This window comes from Oncorhynchus mykiss, chromosome 3, assembly GCF_057628025.1.
Source record: "Oncorhynchus mykiss isolate SJ-2025 chromosome 3, ASM5762802v1, whole genome shotgun sequence".
NCBI lineage: Eukaryota > Metazoa > Chordata > Actinopteri > Salmoniformes > Salmonidae > Oncorhynchus > Oncorhynchus mykiss.
Genome location: NC_143024.1, coordinates 17331449 through 17356473, shown reverse-complemented (window position 1 = coordinate 17356473; position 25025 = coordinate 17331449). Strand labels below are relative to the sequence as shown.

Below are 25025 nucleotides of genomic sequence, written 5' to 3'. Positions count from 1 at the left end.
ACACACACACACACACAATTCCTTCATCAGAAGCAGATTTTATTGGTTTTCTTTGACAATATAAAACCCCAGTAAATCATCACATAGATTAAGAGCATCCATATTTAGTTGGTCACTGTTGTAGTAGATGACATCAGTGTGACCCGTTTCTCTTGTGGCACTTTTAAGAAGGAAAACTTTGGCCTCACTCATCACAACTTTCTACCTGGTACACCCAGGACAGCTGTGTTTATCCTCCTAACCTTTCTCAATCACAATCACTCACTCTTATTCTCTGCTCCCCAGTCTGTCAAATTGACACATTCCAGTCTGTCAGAGGGAGCAGGCCTCTCCTCTCCAGCAGGGTTCAGACCAGGACACAGTCTTGACATTTACTGCTGTTTATACCTCCCTCTCTCTTCTCTCCCTCTGTTAATGAGCTGTATACTCTAAGCAGAGCAGCAGACATATTGGCAGACTCAGATAAACATCAATAAGTTCATAAACTAGAGAGATGGGTGACTGCTCGACCCAGGCAATGTCTGGCTTTGGCACAGTGTGTATTTGATAAAGACTGAGGGAAGTTAAGACAAGTCCGTCCAAGAAACACATAATAACATGACTTTAATAAAACTACCGTCTCTCCATCTGTACTAAAAGGCACCAAACAGCAGGACTTATGTTACAAAACTAGGCAGGCTGTAGTGTTTGCTACTAATAATGCACATCTTTTCATAATATATAATCATACACTTAAAGTAACTGTGCAGTGAAAGTTCTGTAATCTCATACCCAAATAATGTTGACTCATCCTATACTTGTATTTGTGGCCAAAATATTAATTGTAGAAAACAAAAAACAAACTTGTATCTCAACTTGCCGTCATCCTAAGGAGGATGAGCTGGCCAATCAGCGATCCACTCACATGAATATTTTTAAGATCAGTATACGCCCACACCATTCCAACACAGAAAAGCTGCTTTTTAACATATTTAAAAGGTTTTGGAAGGAAAACTATTTCATTTATATTGTAAAAATGTGTAGCTCATGTTTAATAGAAATCTGGAAACACTGGACAGTTACTTTAAAGTGTTAAATACAAAGCCAACAGACCCAGCATATATACATACATCACACTCAACTAACACAGCATTCACACACACCTCCCTTTCACACTCAGGTCCTCAAGGCTCTCCTACAATGTTTAAAAGTCTTATTGATTGGGAAGTGGTAGATCCCAGTGGCAGGCTTCTCTTCACAGTAGGCCTCTCTTGACAGACCTCTCTCCTCCGTCTATTGGCAGCGAGAAGGAGGAGGAGTTCCTTATTACCACAGTAAAGAGAGCAAATCTATTGGTCAAACAACTGATTGTTAGAGTGGACAGCCAGTTAGTCTGAGGGATATCTAGGTTGAGTTCCTACCCGACTAGATGCGCAGGCGTTGCATTGCATCAACCAATGGTTGTGCGCCACTTCAACTGTGCATCAGATTGCTATATCATATGATGTGGTTAGCTGATATATAAGGTCTAGCATGCGTCTGCAATATAGTCGGGCAGTACCAGGACCAGTGTAAGCTTCTGGAGGTCAGAGGTCCCTTCACGACCAATCAGAGGTCACTTGTCCTTGTCCAGCGGTGGTTCTGGTTCCGTAGGGTGTGCAGTGAGCTGGTTCATCTGGGACTCTACTCTAGCTCTGCGTTTCTTCTGGACCAGGTTCCCCCCTGCAAACCCCAGAGCCCCCCCTCCAAGCGCTGCTGCCACCCCCGCTGCCTTGAACCCCACCAGTAGGCCCAGCGGCCCACCCAACACCCCCCCTAACACTGCCCCCGCCACGGGTAACACTGCCAGCCTGTAGCCCACCGCCTGGAGAGAGGACAGAGGGATAGACGAGTCACTACATGCATTGACAGTCTAGGTTTCTTTACTTTTTATGCCAATAAAGATTCTTAAATTAAATTAAAAAGACAAGGAAATAAGAAGAAACTTTGCTTGGGACAAATCAACGCACACATAACACACACACTCAGGGGGGTTATTCCTTTGATGTTCTAAGACACACAGTCAGCGAGAAGTCTTCAGATCTACCTGGCCTTTCATGATCACACACACACACACACACAAATGTACACACACAAACAGCAACACATGCGCACACACCATCATCATCAAAGCTCTACAGTTGAATTACCCATGTTTATTAAAATAGGAGAAATGAGGTGTGTGTGTGTTTATTAATACTGTTATCTTCAGAGAGGAAGATGCTTCTTTAGACTGATTGCTGTAAATGAGTGACTCCTCTGAACATTCCGCCACACACACACACACTACCCCCTCCCACGGTTGATTAACAGATTAACAGTTTAATGGCTCCAGTTCAAACGCCCTCCCACCCCCTCACCTCATGGCAGCGAAGGTCATTTTAATTAACCAGAGGTAAGTTGAAAGTTCAGAGTACAGAGTGTTGGTAAAGCAGGGGTGTGTGTAATGGCACCTGGCCTGATGACAGATGACACACACTGCTGTGTCTGACACCTCTTCTATGTACACACACTGCTTCTAAAGGCCTCAGCATGCTTCAGTTGGGCTGACGCCTAGCCCATCGAGTGTGCACACATACTCCCTTAAAAGACCTGAAAAATGAGAAAAAAAGCAGCAATAGTACTATTTGTCCATTTAGAGATGCCGTAGCCAGAATACACTTCCTCAAAATAGTCTGAATTCATCTAAGATAAATCTGTCACTAATTTTGACATGGAGATCAATTTTACATCTAACTAAGATGTTTGGTGCAGTATTTCTTAATGAAAAAATGTGCATGAAAATGAGTCATTTCTCATTGAATGACAAAGACTTTATTGAAGAATCCCTACTGTTGACCAATTACCGACGAAGGAGCGTAGACTTCGGCTTTGATCTTCGGGTTGCCTAGCAGAAAAATAAGTCCAAAACGTCTAACCCAGACAAAGCTGGGCCAATTGTGCGCCGCCCTTTGGGACTCCCGATCACAGCCGGTTGTGATACAGTCCAGGATCGAACCCGGGTCTGTAGTGATGCGATGCAGTACCTTAGAACGCTGTGCCACTCAGGATCCCTTAACAGCACAGCCACACCCTAGAATATTCTGGACCTCAATGTGGGCTCAATCCCAGTTCAACTTCATCAATTAAGGAAGTTGAACTGAGTTGAAGTTCCATTTATCAATCAAACCATGAGGTGAGAGATGGTACATTTACACTTAAATAAACCACATTTTAAATAGTGATATTTTGGCTGTAATTAGACTCAAAACGGGTGTGTACGCGGAGCGTCTGTTCAGCCGTATAGAACTCACACGACATACCACACTGAGCTTGTAATATGTCTGTGGGTATTGAGCTGCCAGTCTGACTTTATTCTGAGGGTGTGTGTGTGTGTGTGTGTGTGTGTGTGTGTGTGTGTGTGTGTGTGTGTGTATTGAGCCAACAGTGGGAGGCCAAACGCTGCTACTGAAGAGCTATTAAATAGCCCTTCATACCTCTCCTCGCCTCCTGCACCCACATACACACACCTTGCACTCTCCATTGACAACACCCCCTACTCAACCCCTCCCTCCATCACTGTACCTCTTAACCCCTCTCTCCATCTATTCTCTCTATTTCTTTAATTGCAGCTTTCCTCCGTATTCTGCTGGATCAATAGGGACAAACGTTATAGAATGGCTGGGAGGCAAAGTGCCATCGATCTCCCAAACACCACACACACACACACACACGTGTACACGCTCACACGCACCTTCCCGAGGCTCCTGGTCCCCTCCTCCACGTTGGCTGCTGCTGTGATGACGTTCTCCTCTATGCTGTCAATCTTCTCCTGCTGGGACTGACACACACACAGGGTTTATACACTGGAGACACACACCGCTGACTTGGTCCCTCTCGACACAGCAATACAGATGTGTGTGTCTGTCTGTGGGGGGGTGATGCGGGTATAAAGTAGAAAAGGTAGGGTCTGGGGGAGATTATATTGGGGCGGGGGGGGGGGGGGGGGGGGGGGTCTGGGGCGATTATATTGGGGTAGGAAGGGATCTTGAGGGGGTTATATTGGAGCAGGAGGGGTCTGGGTGGGTTATTGTGAGGAGCTCATGAAATATTCAGTGTGACAGCTGTCCCTCTCTCCCTGTGTGCTGGACACCATCCACCCTTCTCTCCTTCCTTATTGTAGTTGTTGTTGTTATATGTACATACTATATGCATTTTATGGACATGGTACCTTTTTACATGAGCTACTTATTACATATGGATAGACAATATTCAGACAACAGGTATACATTTTCTGTAGCGGTTTCAGTCATAACTATGATCAATCGTGAGCTTTTTTAAGTCTCTCGTCTCCCTAACTCCCTCCTCTCCCTTGCTGCCTCCTAACTCCCTCCTCTCCCTTACTGCCCCCTAACTCCCTCCTCTCCCTTACTGCCCCCTAACTCCCTCCTCTCCCTTACTGCCCCCTAACTCCCTCCTCTCCCTTACTGCCTCCTAACTCCCTCCTCTCCCTTACTGCCCCCTAACTCCCTCCTCTCCCTTACTGCCCCCTAACTCCCTCCTCTCCCTTACTGCCTCCTAACTCCCTCCTCTCCCTTACTGCCTCCTAACTCCCTCCTCTCCCTTACTGCCTCCTAACTCCCTCCTCTCCCTTACTGCCCCCTAACTCCCTCCTCTCCCTTACTGCCCCCTAACTCCCTCCTCTCCCTTACTGCCTCCTAACTCCCTCCTCTCCGTTACAGTCCCCTCTCTCCCTTACTGCCCCCTAACTTCCTCCCTCACTGCCCCCTAACTCCCTCCCTCTCCCTTACTGCCCCCTAACTCTCTCCTCTCCGTTACAGCCCCTTCCCTCCCTCTCCCTTACTGCCCCCTAACTCCCTCCTCTCTGTTACTGCCCCCTAACTCCCTCCCTCTCCCTTACTGCCCCCTAACTCGCTCCTCTCCGTTACAGTCCCCTCCCTCCTCTCCGTTACAGTCCCCTCCCTCCTCTCTGTTACAGTCCCCTCCCTCCTCTCCGTTACAGTCCCCTCCCTCCTCTCCGTTACAGACGCCTCCTTCCTCTCCGTTACAGTCCCCTCCCTCCTCTCCGTTACAGTCCCCTCCCTCCTCTCCGTTACAGTCCCCTCCTTCCTCTCCGTTACAGTCCCCTCCTTCCTCTCCGTTACAGTCCCCTCCTTCCTCTCCGTTACAGTCCCCTCCCTCCTCTCCGTTACAGTCCCCTCCCTCCTCTCCGTTACAGTCCCCTCCCTCCCTCTCCGTTACAGACGCCTCCTTCCTCTCCGTTACAGTCCCCTCCCTCCTCTCCGTTACAGTCCCCTCCCTCCTCTCCGTTACAGTCCCCTCCCTCCTCTCTGTTACAGTCCCCTCCTTCCTCTCCGTTACAGTCCCCTCCCTCCTCTCCGTTACAGTCCCCTCCCTCCTCTCCGTTACAGTCCCCTCCTTCCTCTCCGTTACAGTCCCCTCCCTCCTCTCCGTTACAGTCCCCTCCCTCCTCTCCGTTACAGTCCCCTCCCTCCTCTCCGTTACAGTCCCCTCCCTCCTCTCCGTTACAGACGCCTCCTTCCTCTCCGTTACAGTCCCCTCCCTCCTCTCCGTTACAGTCCCCTCCCTCCTCTCCGTTACAGTCCCCTCCCTCCTCTCCGTTACAGTCCCCTCCCTCCTCTCCGTTACAGACGCCTCCTTCCTCTCCGTTACAGTCCCCTCCCTCCTCTCCGTTACAGACGCCTCCTTCCTCTCCGTTACAGTCCCCTCCCTCCTCTCCGTTACAGTCCCCTCCCTCCTCTCCGTTACAGTCCCCTCCCTCCTCTCCGTTACAGTCCCCTCCCTCCTCTCCGTTACAGTCCCCTCCCTCCTCTCCGTTACAGTCCCCTCCTTCCTCTCCGTTACAGTCCCCTCCCTCCTCTCCGTTACAGTCCCCTCCCTCCTCTCCGTTACAGTCCCCTAACTCCTCTCCGTTACAGACGCCTCCTTCCTCTCCGTTACAGTCCCCTCCCTCCTCTCCGTTACAGTCCCCTCCTTCCTCTCCGTTACAGTCCCCTCCTTCCTCTCCGTTACAGTCCCCTCCCTCCTCTCCGTTACAGTCCCCTCCCTCCTCTCCGTTACAGTCCCCTCCCTCCTCTCCGTTACAGTCCCCTCCCTCCTCTCCGTTACAGTCCCCTCCCTCCTCTCCGTTACAGACGCCTCCTTCCTCTCCGTTACAGTCCCCTCCCTCCTCTCCGTTACAGTCCCCTCCTTCCTCTCCGTTACAGTCCCCTCCTTCCTCTCCGTTACAGTCCCCTCCTTCCTCTCCGTTACAGTCCCCTCCCTCCTCTCCGTTACAGTCCCCTCCCTCCTCTCCGTTACAGTCCCCTCCCTCCTCTCCGTTACAGTCCCCTCCCTCCTCTCCGTTTGGTCTTCAGTGAGGGCTTTTTCCGGCCGTGCTAACAAAACATTTTCTCCAGGCATGCCGGAGTCGGTAGCTGAAGTCTACGCCCCTTCATCTGTGATTGGTCAACAGTAGGGATTATTCAATTAAATGTTTGATGTCATTCAAGGAGACCGCACCAAACATCTCGGATGTAAAATTGTTCGACTAAGATCTGCTTGGTACTTCAAACAAAGGTCTAAGGGATTATGCGAGCACACTCATTCTGAACCGAAGCATGCTGACATCTTTACTCCTCTCCTCAGTCCTCACATCTCTCCCCCACTCTCATGTTCACTTCGGTTCCCATTTCTTCACCCTCCCTCCCTTTAAATCCCAGATGTATGTATGGTTGTTGGTGGATGTGGAGCTTCTAGGCTCCAGCCAGTGTAACAGGGGGAGATGAGTGCTTCAGTCAGACACTAGCAGGCTGCGTCTGAACATCTCAACTTGCCTGTCTCTGTCCCCCTCCCTCCCTCCCTCTCTCTCTCAAATCACCAGGCAGGTACAAACACCGACACACAGCAGTGTTTACCCTGTGGTTGAGAGGCTGAGTATTGGTCCCTGAACGACACCAGTCACCCCAGAGAGACCACAGCACTAAAACAACGCTCGCTCTCCCTCCTTAAATCTCTCTCTCTACACCTCTTTCTGCCCTCCTCTCTCACCATGTTTAAGCCCTCCCTTCCTCCCACTCACCCTCCTATTGCTCTTTCATTCCCAGGGGATAGAGTGATAATCGGAGTCGTCTGTTTTCCTCCTGGCCCACCATACGCCCTGTTGCCTGGGTTCTCTCCCACGGCACTCTCCTCTCTTCTCCCCATGGACACACAGCCCCCTTCTCTCCCCTATGGCCCATTTTCTACCATCCCCCCTCCCCCAGCAGTACACCTGCCTGCAGCCCCACTCCAGTAACCTGTGGTGTGCTGTGACCTGCTCTCTAAGGAGCCCCAGCATGAATCCAACCAGACAGACAGACGCTAGGCTAGCTGTCGCTCACTACACTGTCTGTCAGTGCCCTCACTGCCCTGTGTGCTAACAGCATGGTTAGCGTAGCCGCAGCAGGCTATCTGTGTTATGTAGCCCTGTCCCTGTCATTCATCCTGTCTCATTAGACACCAGAAAGGCATTGTCTGCTGACCTTGTCAGCTCTCAATCACACACACAGAACATACAGTGCATTCGGGAAGTATTCAGACCCATTCTCTTTTTCAACATTTTGTTATATTACAACTTTATTCTTTAACGGATTAACTTAAAAAAATTGTCCTCATCTATCTACACACAATAACCCATAATGACTAAATGAAAAAGTTTTTTTTTTTTTTTTTTTTTTTTTTTTTGCTAATTTCACAAGTATTCAGACCCTTTGCTATGAGCCTCGAAATGGAGCTCAGGTATATCCTGTTTCCATTGATCATCCTTGAGATGTTTCTACAACTTGATTGGAGTCCACCTGTGGCAAATTCAATTGATTGGACATGATTTGAAAAGGCACACACCTGTCTATTTAAGGTCCCAGAGTTGACATGTCAGATCAAAATCCAAGCCATGAGGTTGAAGAAATTGTCCGTACAGCCCCGAGACAGGATTCTGTCGAGGCACAGATCTGGGGATGGGTACCGAAACATGTCTGCCGCATTGAAGATCCCAGTGGCCTCCATCATTCTTAAATGGAAGAAGTTTGAAACCACCAAGACTCTGGCCGATCGGCCAGCCAGCCAAACTGAGCAATCAGGGGAGAAGGGCCTTGGTCAGGAAGGTGACCAAGAACCTGATGGTCACTCTGACAGAGCTCCAGAGTTCCTCTGTGGAGATGGGAGAACCTTCCAGAAGGATAACCATCTCTGCAGCACTCCACCAATCAGGCCTTTATGGTAGAGTGGCCAAACGGAAGCCACTCCGCAGGAAAAGGCACATTACAGCCCACCTGGAGTTTGCCACAAGCATTACGCTACACTCGCAATAACATCTGCTAACCATGTGTATGTGACCAATAAAATTGGATTTGATTTGAAAAGGCACCTAAAGGACTCTCAGACCATGAGAAACAAGATTCTCTGGTCTGCTGAACCAAGATTGAACTCTTTGGCCTGAATGCCAAGCGTCACACCTGGAGGAAACCTGGCACCATCACTATGGTGAAGCATGGTGGCGACAGCATCATGCTGTGGGGATGTTTTTCAGTTGCACTGGGAGACTAGTCAGGATTGAGGGAACGATAAACGGAGCAAAGTACAGAGAGATCCTTGATGAAAACCACACAGCCAAGACAACACAGGAGTAGCTTCGGGACAAGTCTCTGAATGTCCTTGAGTGGCCCAGCCAGAGCCCGGACTTGTACCCGATCGAACATCTCTGGAGAGACCTGAAAATAGCTGTGCAGCAACGCTCCCCATCTAACCTGACAGAGCTTGAGAGGATCTTTAGAGAAGAATGGAAGAAACTCCCCAAATAAATGTGTGTCAAGCTTGAAGCGTCATACCCTAGAAGACTTGAGGTTGTAATCGCTGCCAAAGGTGCTTCAACAAAGTACTGAGTAAAAGGTCTGAATACTTAAGGAAATGTGATATTTCAGTTTTATTTGCAAAAATGTCTACAAAACAGTTTTTGCTTTGTCATTATGGGGTATTGTGTGTAGTTTGATGAGGAAAACAATTTAATCAATTTTAGAATTAGGCTCTAACGTAACAAAATGTGGAAAAAGTAAAGGGGAATACTTTCCGAATGCACTGTACATAGCATACTCACATGGACCAGCAGAGAGAACTCTGTCACCAAACCGCTAAGCTCCTTCAGGTCCTGACAAAACAAACTCATATTAACACAGCAACAATAACACAAACAAAAACCTACTACATGACATATTAAAGACATTAATAAATATTATGATCTCTTAATCTATTATTAAGACAATTTGTGAATACAGTACAAGGGGCCCAAATATTCCCACCTCCTCCAGAGTGTCCCAGGACTCAGCAGCACTCTCATTGAGGGGGATCACTGGGAGGAGGAGCTGCGTTTGATTAACAGGAGGGGGCTCCCTGCCCACATCATCACCATGGGAACCACCTAATGGACAAGGTCAGTGAGAACCAGAGTGACCAACTTTAGATCTGGACATGTTACTGCTTCTGAAATTCTCAAATTCATAATGAGCATTTAGATGATTTATTAGTTGGTTTATTTATATATCAATAAAGGAAGAGGTAACATGGCTGACATAGAATGGAATAAACTGATGTATTGAATAGAGGGGAAGGGGGCGGTGCTACCTGAGGATGAGTGGTCTGGGAGGCGTGGTGCCTGTGGCAGAGGGGCGGGGTTAGAATGCAGGAGTAGGAAGTCTTGCACGGCAGCAGATGCTCGGTCTCTGATTGGCTGAACCAGCCTCTCCAGGGCTGGGCCGTCCTCCGGGCGGATATGTCCACACAGCTTCTCCATCTCTCTAACATTAGCCCTCAACTGCTACAGAGAGGGAGAGAGAGTGAGAGAGAGGTTCAACTTCCCAACAGATAGATTTAAAAAAGAGGCACGAGAGAGAGAGAAGTACACCCTCATACAGACAGACAGGTTCCAGTGTCTCTGCTGGGAGGAGGAGTGAGAAGGGGGAAGTAGGAGGGTGTCAGATGGCCTCCCCTGGTTGTACCCATCAGCCCCAGGGCAGACCAGGGCAGGGGTCAGGAGGTCATGACCAATAGATGCTCCCACGCTAATTAGACATGATGAATAAACATACACATACAGCTGCAGACTGAATTAGCATTGAGCTTCTATGGCCACGGGGAGACACAACTGTCAGAATGCTAAAGACCTGTTAGCATATGCTTCACAGACAACACACACACAGAGACACACACACAAAGAACACAACACAAAGATCAACAATAAGAACATTAACAGGTGAATGAGCTCTCTGCGCTGCTGGAGAAGGTTGGTTAAAACCTCTTAAATGTAATCTACGTAATCCCCTAAAGTAATTATTTACCATGAGAGGGCCATAAACAATAACTAGTAATGCTGCAATCTCTACGGTTCAAATTTCCCCTTTCTGGTAAAACAGTTAGACTGGTGAGGTGTAGTCACTTTTCAAGACACAAGATCAAGTACAAAAGCACAAACATGATACAAATATGTTACAGTGGGGCAAAAAAGTATTTAGTCAGCCACCAATTGTGCAAGTTCTCCCACTTAAAAAGATGAGAGAGGCCTGTAATTTTCATCATAGGTACACTTCAACTATGACAGACAAAATGAGAAAAAAAATCCAGAAAATCCCATTGTAGGATTTTGAATGATTTTTTTTGCAAATTATGGTGGAAAATAAGTATTTGGTCACCTACAAACAGGCAAGATTTCTGTCTCTCACAGACCTGTAACTTCTTTAAGAGGCTCCTCTGTCCTCCACTCATTACCTGTATTAATGGCACCTGTTTGAACTTGTTATCAGTATAAAAGACACCTGTCCACAACCTCAAACAGTCACACTCCAAACTCCACTATGGCCTAGAGCAAAGAGCTGTCAAAGGACACCAGAAACAAAATTGTAGACCTGCACCAGGCTGGGAAGACTGAATCTTCAATAGGTAAGCAGCTTGGTTTGAAGAAATCAACTGTGGGAGCAATTATTAGGAAATGGAAGATATACAAGACCACTGATAATCTCCCTCGATCTGGGGCTCCACGCAAGATCTCACCCCGTGGGGTCAAAATGATCACAAGAACGGTGAGCAAAAATCCCAGAACCACACGGGGGGACCTAGTGAATGACCTGCAGAGAGCTGGGACCAAAGTAACAAAGCCTACCATCAGTAACACACTACGCCGCCAGGGACTCAAATCCTACAGTGCCAGACGTGTCCCCCTGCTTAAGCCAGTACATGTCCAGGCCCATCTGAAATTTGCTAGAGAGCATTTGGATGATCCAGAAGAAGATTGGGAGAATGTCATATGGTCAGATGAAACCAAAATATAACTTTTTGGTAAAATCTCAACTCGTCGTGTTTGAAGGACAAAGAATGCTGAGTTGCATCCAAAGAACACCATACCTACTGTGAAGCATGGGGGTGGAAACATCATGCTTTGGGGCTGTTTTTCTGCAAAGGGACCAGGACGACTGATCCGTGTCAAGGAAATATTGAATGGGGCCATGTATTGTGAGATTTTGAGTGAAAACCTCCTTCCATCAGCAAGGGCATTGAAGATGAAATGTGGCTGGGTCTTTCAGCATGACAATGATCTCAAACACACCGCCCGGGCAACGAAGGAGTGGCTTCGTAAGAAGCATTTCAAGGTCCTGGAGTGGCCTAGCCAGTCTCCAGATCTCAATCCCATAGAAAATATTTGGAGGGAGTTGAAAGTCCGTGTTTCCCAGCAACAGCCCTAAAACATCACTGCTCTAGAGGAGATCTGCATGGAGGAATGGGCCAAAATACCAGCAACAGTGTGTGAAAACCTTGTGAATACTTACAGAAAACATTTGACCTCTGTCATTGCCAACAAAGGGTATATAACAAATTATTGAGATAAACTTTTGTTATTGACCAAATACTTATTTTCCACCATAATTTGCAAATAAATTCATAAAAAATCCTACAATCTGATTTTCAGGATTTTTTTTTCTCATTTTGTCTGTCATAGTTGAAGTGTACCTATGATGAACATTACAGGCCTCTCTCATCTTTTTTGTTTCAAATATTTTTTATTAAACACACACAAGAATGGTGTATACAATTGTTATCTAAACATAAAAGAGCATACAGGAACAACAAGACCCAGAGTTCTGGGTGCAAAACAAATAATACAAGTCACGACATACACAACAAGGACACATAGAAAGAAAGAGGGAAGATGTCCCCCCCCCAACTGCTCGGGTGGCGGGGCCAGCACATGCTGCCCAAAGGTAGATTCAAATATTACAATTGAGAGTGCGTTAATAAGTACAAATTCACAGCGCCGACTCGTCCACGTAGGAGAGGAAAGGCTGCCAGATTTGATCAAATGTTGATAATTTATTGTACAGAATATATCTAATTCTTTCTAAGTGTACAGTGTTTGCCAATTCACTGAGCCATAATTTGGTAGAGGGCGCTTCCCTCCTTTTCCAAAACAACAAGATTTGTTTTTTTGCCGAAATGAGACAGTACGAGATTAGTTGTTTTTGGGGGTTGGTTAATCCGTTTAGGGACTCAGATACTCCCAGGATTATCAGAAGCGGGTCTGGATCTATTGACGTCTCCAAGACTTCAGAGAGGATCCCAAAAATTCCACTCCAATAACCATGCAAGCTAGAGCATAGGGCAAAGCAGTGGAGTAGTGTACCCTGCGCAGCCTGACATTTATCACATGTAGGGGATGTATCAGGAAATATCCTATGCAGTTTGGTTTTGGAATAGTGTAATCTGTGTAATACCTTGAATTGTATGAGACGATGTCTGGAATTAATGGAGCATGTGTAGATATACTCCAAGCTCTCTTCCCAGTCTGCCACCGAGATGTCAGTCCCTAGTTCTTCCTCCCATTTTGCCTTGATGGCATCTGTAGAAGGTGTGCTAACAGATTGAAAAGCATCATATAGACGCGATATCAGTTTATCTGAGGTGGGGCATATTTTTATGCATCCGTCAAACATGGAAGGTTTAGCATTCCCAAATGTTGGGAGGTGTTTTCTAACATAGTCTCTAATTTGTAGGTATCTAAAATTACTTCTGGGAAGGTTATAAGTTTCCCTCAGCAACTCAAAGGAAGCAAAGGTCCCTTCTATGTATAAATCCCCTATGGTACTTATCCCCAACTCTCCCCATCGCTCAAAGGTGTTATCAAGGTTAGAAGGGGCAAAGGAGGGATTCCTGGCGACAGAGAGCATGAATGACATTGGTCTAAGCTCAAAGTGGACTTTAATTTGCTTCCAGATTCGGACTGTGCTATGTATAATAGGATTGTTACAATAAAGTGACATCTCCAGATTGACAGGCGACAAAATCACAGCGCCAATAGAGAAGGGGTGACACTCCTCACGCTCCATAGTAAGCCAGCTGGATGCCGGAAGTGCGTCATCCAGCAAAAACGTAACAACGCGGAGGTTAGCGGCACAGTAATAAAATATAACATTTGGGAGAGACAATCCTCCGTTTTATAATCCCAGATGAAAGGATTGATAATTGAGTCCAGTTGTTTATGAAAGGATTTAGGTATGAATACTGGGATGTTCTGATATAGGTAGAGCAGTTGTGGGAGGAAGACCATTTTAATGGCATTAATTCTTCCGAGCAGAGAAATTGGGAGAGTTCTCCAAAATAGTATGTTTGCCTTGAGTTTTGTATCAGAGAGGGGAAATTCTCTTTAAATAGTGAGGAGTATCGTTTGGTAACTACAATTCCTAGGTAGGTAAATTTTTCTGAAGATAACTTAAATGGGAGATGTTCTAGCCAGGAGGTGTTTTGCGACCGTATGGGCATTAATTCACTCTTTTTCCAATTTATTCTGTATCCCGAGAAGGTACCAAACAAATTGATCACATCAAGAATAGCTGGGATACTAGCCTGGGGTTCTGTTACATAGAGGAGGATGTCATCTGCATATAGGGAAATCTTATTTAGAGTATCTTTAGTATTATAGCCGTGTATTGCTGCATGAGATCTAATCATCTGAGCGAGCGGTTCGATAATTAGGGCGAAGAGCATAGGCGACAGCGCACAACCCTGCCTTGTCCCCCTGTTAAGGTTAAATCGGGGCGACAATGATTGGTTAGTGAGTATTCTGGCACAGGGGTTCCTATATAAAAGCTGGATCCAATTTATAAACCCATCTCCAATATTACATTTCTGTAGGACCTTGAATAGATAGGGCCACTCAACTTGGTCAAAGGCCTTTTTGGCGTCAAGAGATATGACGACAAGGTCCACGTTGGGTAACCTCTGAGAATACATAATATTGAAGAGGCGCCTGAGATTGGAGAATGAGTTTCTGTTACGGATAAAGCCGGTCTGATCCGAATGGACCAATTTGCCAATTAAAGTGCTAAGCCTGTTAGCCAGAGTTTTTGCTAAAATATTTTGGTCTGTATTAAGGAGAGATATTGGTCTATATGACCCTACCTCTTCTGGATCTTTACCCTTCTTATGTATAACTGTAATGAACGCTTCGTCCAAAGTAGAAGGGAGAGCTCCATCCTCATTGGCCTGAACCAACATTTTGTGCAGGTAGGGAGAGAGCCCAGGGTCTTACCACTCTTTAGAGATTTAATTGTTTCTCGAATTTCATCAAGAGATATTTCCTTATTCAGGAAGTTAGAATCTTCCTGGTTCAGGGCAGGAAGATTACAGTCCTCCAAAAATGTTTGCATAATTAAGGGGTTAGGATCTGCTTTAGATGTATATAGAGTCTCATAAAACTGCCGGAATCTGTCATTGATGTCTTTGGGGGAAGAGAGTAATTCCCCAGATGCAGATTTAACTTTGTGAATCATTCGGTCACTCACATTTTGTCTGGCGAGTAATTTGTGTGGTTTGTCACCAAACTCAAAATATTTGTGCTTGGCATAGAGAAACGATTTAGCAATTTTAGCTGAGAGAATCTGATTATATTCAAATTTTAAAGAGGTCATTTTTGTATGTTTCTCCATAGATGGGTGGCTAGCATTCTCCCTATCCAGTAAGTGAATTTGTCCCTCCAGTTCTTCCAGTTTTCCTCTGTTTTGCCTACTCCTGGCAGCCTGAAAGGAGATGATACAGCCTCTCAGATAAGCCTTCAGTGTTTCCCACAATAATGCTGGGGAAGTCTCTGTGTTGTCGTTGGTATCAAAGAAAAATGTAATCTGGTCTTTAAGATATTCACAGAATGTTGGTTATGTGAGGAGCTGAGGATTCAACATCCAGACCCTCTCGTTTAGTACAATGTCACCCAATCTCAGGGAGAAGGTGAGTGGACTGTGGTCCGAGATTATAATATCATGATACCTCGCATTACAGGTATAGTGGAGTAGTCTAGCATCCAACAAAAAGTAGTCAATTTGAGTGTAAACATTGTGAACATGAGAGTAAAAGTAATATTCCCTACCCGTAGGGTTAGCGATCCTCCATATATCAAATAAGTTAAACATTTTTATGTAGGTATTCAAGAATTCGCTTGAATAGGAGGTAGGGGTTTGCCGGGTAGAGGATCTATCCAAATATTGGTCTAGCACACAGTTAAGGTCCCCTCCAATGACCAGGTTAGTATGGGAGATATCTGGAATCAGGGCAAGGACTCTTTTGAAAAAAGAGGGGTTATCAATGTTTGGCCCATAGATATTTAGTAGAGTTACTGAGGTAGAGTGGATTTCTCCTATTACGATCACATACCGACCCTCTTTATCCGCAATAGTGGTTTTATGTAGAAAGGGAATTCCTTTCCGTACCAGAATCGCTGTGCCTCTCGTTTTGGCAGAGAAGTTAAAGTGATACACTTGCCCCACCCACCTACACTTAAGTCTACCTTTGAGAGTTATTCTTCAGATGGGTTTCTTGCAAAAATATAATATCAGACGAGAGTGCTCTCAAGTGGGCTAGGACCTTGCCTCTCTTAATTGGTTCGTTTAAACCCTTGACATTCCAGGAAGTGAATGTAAGCCCCGCCCTCTTCTCGTTTGTAGTTCCTATGGTGGCCTGCATACCATGTAACTTGATAAAAAGGTAAGAAAGCGCACCCAAACCATCACGATCAGCATATGTAGCACCTACACCCGAGCAGTATCCAACCCACCCCTCCCCCCCTGCAAGCACCTTTACTTCCCACCCTGTTCCCCTAATTTCCCCAACACTTACCCCCCCATCAACCCACATTTAACAGGCACGCACAAACAGGAGGAAAAAAAAAGGAAAAATAAAAATAATAAACACATTGTCTGGCCGATGCCAAAAAAGCACGGCGCGACCTCGAACAAGAGGTAAAACAAAAATAAAATCCCAACTATACGTTCACCTCTCACTATCCTAGAACTTCTACTAACATATGAACTGAGGAGGCTCCCGCGAGTTAAGTGTTCAGTTAGCATCTAATAAACCTAAACAGAATAAGTTGCAACTTAAACATATTGCGCATTTAAGCGACATCCTGGGTCAATCCCAGAGATAAGCAAGATATAGCCTCAAGATTATATTGCTAAGCACTGCCGGTCCAAAAATAAACCATCCGCAACCGACATAGTCAGCCGTACCTTTATACACTGTGGGTCAGGAGATCGGAACAAGGATTTGTTAAATTAAACGTTCCCCCCATTAAAAAAAAAAATGTAATAAAAAATGTAATAAAAATTACAAAATTTAAAATAATATATATATATATATACACACACACACACATATATATACACATATACATACATACATACATATACACACATACACACATATATATATACACATACACACATATACACATACACATACATACATACATACATACACACACACATACCTACCCACACAAAAAAATCATATATAAAAATATATATTTAAAGAATATTTAAAGAATACTTCCATATGCACATATACACATACAAACATTCATACCCCAGAATAACAATCTACACTGATTTAAAATATACACATACACAATAATAAAATGCTAAGAGAAAATAGTAATAAAGTACAAATAGTAATTATATGTACGCACACCTACACTCTCTCATCTTTTTAAGTGGGAGAACTTGCACAATTGGTGGCTGACTAAATACTTTTTTTGCCCCACTGTATATGATGGATATCCTATAACTTAACTGTATAAATAAGGCTTGAAATGACTTATTTGTTCTAAATATAGGATAATCAATTTATAAAACGACTAACTATAAGATTTCTGTATAATACATATTTGTAAATTTATTGTTAGAGAAAATGTGCATATTTTCTAAAGGTCTCTTGGTCAAAACGTCTCTCCCCATCACTGTGAATATTTCCTGAACTCGTTAGGCCTTTCATCTCATATAGTGTCCGTCTATCACAAACAGAAAGTGGGTTTTGTTTAAAATCTATTCATTATTTTAGACTACTGGCTATAAATCGATCTGAATGTGGTACAGTGATGAAACCACTCCCCCTCGCTACATTACGGTGTAAGGATTCCAGGCATATGCTGCTTCATACAGGCGTAGGAGACTCACTAACTTTTATAGATGCACAATCGAAAGCATCCTGTCGGACTTTATCACCGCCTGGTACAGCAACTGCTCCGCCCACAACCGTAAGGCTCTCCAGAGGGTAGTGAGGTCTGCACAACGCATCACCAAGGGCAAACTACCTGCCCTCCAGGACACCTACACCACCCGATGTCACAGGAAGGCCATAAAGATCATCAAGGACAACAACCACCCGAGCCACTGCCTCTTCACCCCGCTATCATCCAGAAGGCAAGGTCAGTACAGGTGCATCAAAGCAGGGACCGAGAGACTGAAAAACAGATTCTATATCAAGGCCATCAGACTGTTAAACAGCCACCACCAACATTGAGTGGCTGCTGCCAACATACTGACTCAATTCCAGCCACTTTAATATGTAAAAATTGCTGTAAAAAATGTATCACTAGCCACTTTAAACAATGCCACTTCATATAATGTTTACATACCCTACATTACTCATCTCATATGAATATACTATACTTGATACCATCTACTGCATCTTGGCTATGCCGTTCTGTACCATCACTCATTCATATATTTTTATGTACATATTATTTTATTCCTTTACACTGTGTGTATAAGGTAGTTGTTGTGGAATTGTTAGGTTAGATTACTCGTTGGTTATTACTGCATTGTCGGAACTAGAAGCACAAGCATTTCGCTACACTCGCATTAACATCTGCTAATCATGTGTATGTGATCAATAACATGTGATTTGATTTGACTACTTTGTCTGTAAAAATCAGGGCTACTGCTCAATGCAAGCCAACTCGATCGATTTATAAGCAAACATTTCGGTCAGAACCACGCAGGTCCCCTAAACAGGGGACTTTACATCAAAGAGGATTTATTAAAAATCGGTTTAAAAAAAATGGCAAAAGGCGTTTAACTGGTCCATATTTGTGTGTTTTCAGACTGTTGTGTCTGGGGGGAAGGGGATATGGAGGGGAGGGGGTGGGGCCCTGAGACCGCTGTATGCTAGTCAGTCACTCAGTCAGTGTGTGACTCTGTCAGTGGGGGACAGACAGGCATGTGAAGCAGCAGGACTCCATCTCTGCAGCCAAACACACAGTAAACACCAGGGAGAAAGTGAAACCAGGCACACGTTGCTAAATAGGCCCTGCCACACCAACACACACACACACACACACACACACACACACACACACACACACACACACACACACACACACACACACACACACACACACACACACACACACACACACACACACACACACACACACACACACACGGCGTTACGAAACCGATTCACTAGCCTGCTAATATTTTTGCACTCACTAAGTCTAGAGGGTCTTAGGCCTAGTTAACTGGTCTGTAACCTGAGAAATCAGCGTTTTTTTTTTTTTTTACCTTTATTTAACTAGGCAAGTCAGTTAAGAACAAATTCTTATTTACAATGACGGCCTAGGAACAGTGGGTTAACTGCCTGTTCAGGGGCAGAACAACAGATTTGTACCTTGTCAGCTCGGGGGTTTGAACTTGCAACCTTCCGGTTACTAGTCCAACGCTCTAACCACTAGGCTACCCTGCCGCGTCTAGGTGTGAATGTATGTACCCAGGAGACCTTACCGTAGGTCCAGGGCCAGCTCCGTCTTCACCTCTTGGTCGGCCGGTCCAAGTGGATTATTATTTGTTCAGATGGTGACTAAACATAAATATGTTCAAGAAGGAAAAATAGCAAAAGCACGCCCAAACTAAAAGACCCCAAATCAAACCAGTAGGCTCTCCGAGCTGGTACTCTGACTGACGATCACCCTAATTGACAACACCCTGGGGGAATGGAGTGTGGAAGTGATCTGTAGTGTGCTGTCTAAACTACCTAACCTATTCCCTCAAAGGGATGAGCAGCAGAGAGGGGTCTATAATAATATTCACAGTTAGGAGAAAGGGATGATGAGTGATGGATGAAAATAGAGGCATGCAGACAGAAATACAGAAAGCAGAGGAGCCCACTTCCTGCTAATCAAATCAAATCATCAAATCAAATTTTATTTGTCACATACACATGGTTAGCAGATGTTAATGCGAGTGTAGCGAAATGCTTGTGCTTCTAGTTCCGACAATGCAGTAATAACAAGTAATCTAACTAACAATTCCAAAACTACTGTCTTGTACACAGTGTAAGGGGATAAAGAATATGTACATAAGGATATATGAATGAGTGATGGTACAGAGCAGCATAGGAAAGATACAGTAGATGGTATCGAGTACAGTATATACATATGAGATGAGTATGTAAACAAAGTGGCATAGTTAAAGTGGCTAGTGATACATGTATTACATAAGGACACAGTCGATGATATAGAGTACAGTATATACGTATGCATATGAGATGAATAATGTAGGGTAAGTAACATTATATAAGGTAGCATTGTTTAAAGTGGCTAGTGATATATTTACATCATTTCCCATCAATTCCCATTATTAAAGTGGCTGGAGTTGAGTCAGTGTCAGTGTGTTGGCAGCAGCCACTCAATGTTAGTGGTGGCTGTTTAACAGTCTGATGGCCTTGAGATAGAAGCTGTTTTTCAGTCTCTCGGTCCCAGCTTTGATGCACCTGTACTGACCTCGCCTTCTGGATGATAGCGGGGTGAACAGGCAGTGGCTCGGGTGGTTGATGCGCTGCTGCGCCTTCTTCACAATGCTGTCTGTGTGAGTGGACCAATTCAGTTTGTCTGTGATGTGTATGCCGAGGAACTTAAAACTTGCTACCCTCTCCACTACTGTTCCATCGATGTGGATAGGGGGGTGTTCCCTCTGCTGTTTCCTGAAGTCCACAATCATCTCCTTAGTTTTGTTGACGTTGAGTGTGAGGTTATTTTCCTGACACCACATTCCGAGGGCCCTCACCTCCTCCCTGTAGGCCGTCTCGTCGTTGTTGGTAATCAAGCCTACCACTGTTGTGTCGTCCGCAAACTTGATGATTGAGTTGGAGGCGTGCGTGGCCACGCAGTCGTGGGTGAACAGGGAGTACAGGAGAGGGCTCAGAACGCACCCTTGTGGGGCCCCAGTGTTGAGGATCAGCGGGGAGGAGATGTTGTTGCCTACCCTCACCACCTGGGGGCGGCCCGTTAGGAAGTCCAGTACCCAGTTGCACAGGGCGGGGTCGAGACCCAGGGTCTCGAGCTTGATGACGAGCTTGGAGGGTACTATGGTGTTGAATGCCGAGCTGTAGTCGATGAACAGCATTCTCACATAGGTATTCCTCTTGTCCAGATGGGTTAGGGCAGTGTGCAGTGTGGTTGAGATTGCATCGTCTGTGGACCTATTTGGGCGGTAAGCAAATTGGAGTGGGTCTAGGGTGTCAGGTAGGGTGGAGGTGATATGGTCCTTGACTAGTCTCTCAAAGCACTTCATGATGACGGAAGTGAGTGCTACGGGGCGGTAGTCGTTTAGCTCAGTTACCTTAGCTTTCTTGGGAACAGGAACAATGGTGGCCCTCTTGAAGCATGTGGGAACAGCAGACTGGTATAGGGATTGATTGAATATGTCCGTAAACACACCGGCCAGCTGGTCTGCGCATGCTCTGAGGGCGCGGCTGGGGATGCCGTCTGGGCCTGCAGCCTTGCGAGGGTTAACACGTTTAAATGTCTTACTCACCTCGGCTGCAGTGAAGGAGAGACCGCATGTTTTCGTTGCAGGCCGTGTCAGTGGCACTGTATTGTCCTCAAAGCGGGCAAAAAAGTTATTTAGTCTGCCTGGGAGCAGGACATCCTGGTCCGTGACTGGGCTGGAATTCTTCCTGTAGTCCGTGATTGACTGTAGACCCTGCCACATGCCTCTTGTGTCTGAGCCGTTGAATTGAGATTCTACTTTGTCTCTGTACTGACGCTTAGCTAGTTTGATAGCCTTGCGGAGGGAATAGCTGCACTGTTTGTATTCGGTCATGTTACCAGACACCTTGCCCTGATTAAAAGCAGTGGTTTGCGCTTTCAGTTTCACGCGAATGCTGCCATCAATCCACGGTTTCTGGTTAGGGAATGTTTTAATCGTTGCTATGGGAACGACATCTTCAACGCACGTTCTAATGAACTCGCACACCGAATCAGCGTATTCGTCAATGTTGTTGTCTGACGCAATACGAAACATGTCCCAGTCCACGTGATGGAAGCAGTCTTGGAGTGTGGAGTCAGCTTGGTCGGACCAGCGTTGGACAGACCTCAGCGTGGGAGCCTCTTGTTTTAGTTTCTGTCTGTAGGCAGGGATCAACAAAATGGAGTCGTGGTCAGCTTTTCCGAAAGGGGGGCGGGGCAGGGCCTTATATGCGTCGCAGAAGTTAGAGTAACAATGATCCAAGGTCTTTCCACCCCTGGTTGCGCAATCGATATGCTGATAACATTTAGGGAGACTTCACTTCCTGCCTAGAGAGTGAGGGGTGACTCGGTCTTTCTCTGCTTCCCTCTGCCTTTCTTTCTCTCTCTCTACTTATCTTAGGCTCTATCTGTGCTGCATGTCCTTGTGTATCATCACCCATCTTCAGCTTCCTTACACACACCCAGCCCAGCAGACAGAAACACACACACACCACACAGGAAAGCACTCTGCCCCTCCCAAGGGGTTTGAGGGGAATGGTGTGTTTTGAGAGTGTGTGTGTGTGTGTGTGTGTGTGTGTGTGTGTGTGTGTGTGTGTGTGTGTGTGTGTGTGTGTGTGTGTGTGTGTGTGGGAAGGAGGTGGTAGTGAATCCTTCATTTCCAGAGAAATGGTGTTGCCATTGTAAAAACACACTGTGCAGCACTTTACAAACACACACACACACACACACACACACACACTCTTTTAAAACACACACTCAATTTTACATACACACTCCTGATCTCCTGCAGGCACACAGCACACAGTCACAACATTCTGTATATGCTCAGCACAAGGCCAGTGTGCGTGTGTCTATGTTTTACCTGCACAGTGCGGCTGGCATTGATGTGCTCCTGGTGAAGGCGATCCCATTGTCCACTATGCTGGAACTGTAAGACAATAACAAGCTCAGTTGCTGCTTCTCTGTGTGTGGTTCTTCTGTAACTTCCAATGGTCGGAGATGTGAGTTTGCATGTGTATATATGTGTGTGAGTATATGTGTGTGTTACCTTCAGTATATTGCTGTGGTGTCTCTGTAGTCTTTCTAGGTCTGTCGGCAGGGCTACTTTAGTGAACTTGTTGATTGGCCCTTCAAGACGCCTCAGCGTCAGCTTGCCCCCTTCCTCTGACATCCTCCCTGACATCTGACCCCGGGTGTGTTCTCACACCTGCAACCATACACACGTGCTCCTCTTACTCAGCTACCTGGAAGACAGGAGGGAGGAGGTATACATCAAACATCAGTGTGCCACAAACAACCACGTGACCTGTTTTTCACACACACACACACACACACACACACACACACACACACACACACACACACACACACACACACACACACACACACACACATCCTTGTAACCCAATGCCAAACACATCACAACATACCATTGCTGGCTAGTAGGGAGCTTTGCTGACCCCCTCGTGCCCAAGGTTTGAATAACAGGGTCTCAGTCTGTCTCGAGCTGTTTGCTAACTAACGACGTTAAACGACAACATCCGGGAACAAATGACAACAGAAAACTTTGCTTGTTCCAGAGAGAAGAAATGTCTGTAATTATGACACATTAAAACACATTTTGACCGAGGTAAGGCATCATCCTCTAGCTAGCTGGCAGGTATAACGTTATATTGTGTCTGTCAGGTGAGTTAACGTTAACAATATGTTATCAAGCTGGCCAGCACAGCTGACCATTCAAACTTTAAATCTATCACATTTCATTTTCAAACCGTGAACATGTTACTTACTTAAAGTAAAAACCCATGAGTGTAAAACTTGGGAGATGCATTCTTCTAGGCTATTTCGTAACTGTTTGTCTCGAGTTAGCTACATGTCCAACTTTCTCTTCTGTTTGTAAACAACTTTCTTCCTTGCGCGCAGACGAATTACTTCCGATCTAAAACCTTAGCCCACAGAGAGAACGGTCCGCCCCTTGAGGCTGAATCTACAGCAGTCCTATACAGTAACCTTTCTGAGTTCAATAGTGAATATTATAGCAAGAGATGAGTGACTGATTTCATATACATTTTTGTAAAAGCAGGAATTGAACTTCTGCCAAGTTGTACATCTATATTGATTGGGTAGACAATATTGATCATGTCAGGCAAATAACATCGACCAATGTGTGACGTGCGAGAACAACTAGAATTTCCACTCAGTCGGACTATCACCACATGCACGCACGCACGCACGCACGTACACACACGCGCGCACGCACGTACACACACGCACGCACGCACGCACGTACACACACACACACACACACAAAAACTATGATGTGGAGCTGCTAGGAGGGTGGAGTGGTGCCAGGTGCATGGTCACAGCACTAGGCTTAGAGTGGATTATTATGGACATGCCATCTCCTGTGGCTCTCTATTGTCTGTGTGTGGGGGGGTTTGTGTGAAAGAGAGAGAGAGAGTGTGTGTGTGTGTGTGTGTGTGTGTGTGTGTGTGTGTGTGTGTGTGTGTGTGTGTGTGTGTGTGACTGTGACTGCGTGTTTGTATATGTGTGTGTGTGTTTGTGTGTGCATGTGTGAGTGTGTGTGTGTGCGTGCGCGCGCGCGCGCATGTGTGTGTGTGTGTGATATTGGGGATAGAGCAGCATGCACTCCTGGTCCTGCTGGGAGATAAGTAGATCTATAGCAAGCCTCTGTACCTCTGTCATCACCTTTAACATTTAACACATACACACATACACGCACACACACACATACACGCACTTCCTGTGCTGGTTGGAAAGCGTTTGAGGAGGCCTCTCTATTTATGTCATTGGGCCTTAAACACCAAGCCTGCAGGGGGGCTCCCCTGGTGTGTGTCTAGTCCCACAGGGAGACTCCCGCAGCAAAAAGGTAAAGCCACAGCAGACTGAGGGGGAGGAGCTGAGCACACAGTGAAAGTCTGGACACCCACATCACACCACAACATTGTGTTGTTTCAGATGTGTGTCTCCCATAAAACTTCAATTAAACGCAGAGTCTCAAATAGTTGCCATCCCTTTTAATAGCCGGGCATCGGCACACATTTCAGCAAATAACACCTGTTTCAAATAGATGCCGTGTCTAAGATTGCTCCAAGAAGATAAAGAAGAGCCATTGATGAGACAGCAGTGTGGTTTGACATGGTCGGCTCAACTACGGTGGATACAAGAGGTGCAGCGAGTGAGACAATGGTGCTGAAACGTGAAATCGGGGGTGTATGATGGGCAGGCTAGTCTTTGCATGTCTGATCTGCGATGGATTTGTTATTACAATGTTTATACTGGTCATACTGGTCACAATAACTAGTATGGTAGTCTTTTCAACATTTGTTTGAGCAAGAGCTGTGTGCAAATCCGCCCCTTTTTTTAAATGTTCACCTAAAATGACATACCC

General features: G+C 45.7%; 1 protein-coding gene across 3 annotated transcripts; it reads right to left on the bottom strand.

Moving 5' to 3' along the window:
- Window positions 1–18: 18 nt before the first annotated feature.
- LOC110535756 (syntaxin-17) lies at window positions 19–23577 on the bottom strand. Of its 3 annotated transcripts, XR_016492348.1 has the most exons (9): window positions 23404–23576; window positions 22662–22857; window positions 22476–22541; window positions 9676–9868; window positions 9354–9472; window positions 9152–9202; window positions 3752–3838; window positions 2472–2610; window positions 19–1843 (listed from the first exon to the last, which is right to left on the bottom strand). XR_016492348.1 is itself a non-coding variant. In XM_036966922.2 (8 exons), the coding sequence occupies exons 2-8, from the start codon at window positions 22794–22796 to the stop codon at window positions 1595–1597; spliced, it is 900 nt and encodes a 299-aa protein (XP_036822817.2). In that variant the 5' UTR covers window positions 22797–22857; window positions 23404–23577; the 3' UTR covers window positions 19–1594. The 3 variants fall into 3 exon arrangements, 2 of the variants coding, with proteins under 2 accessions (XP_036822817.2, XP_036822821.2); XM_036966922.2 differs by lacking the exon at window positions 2472–2610 and having other exon boundaries at window positions 23404–23577; XM_036966926.2 differs by lacking the exons at window positions 2472–2610; window positions 3752–3838.
- Between the last annotated feature and the right edge of the window lie 1448 nt (window positions 23578–25025).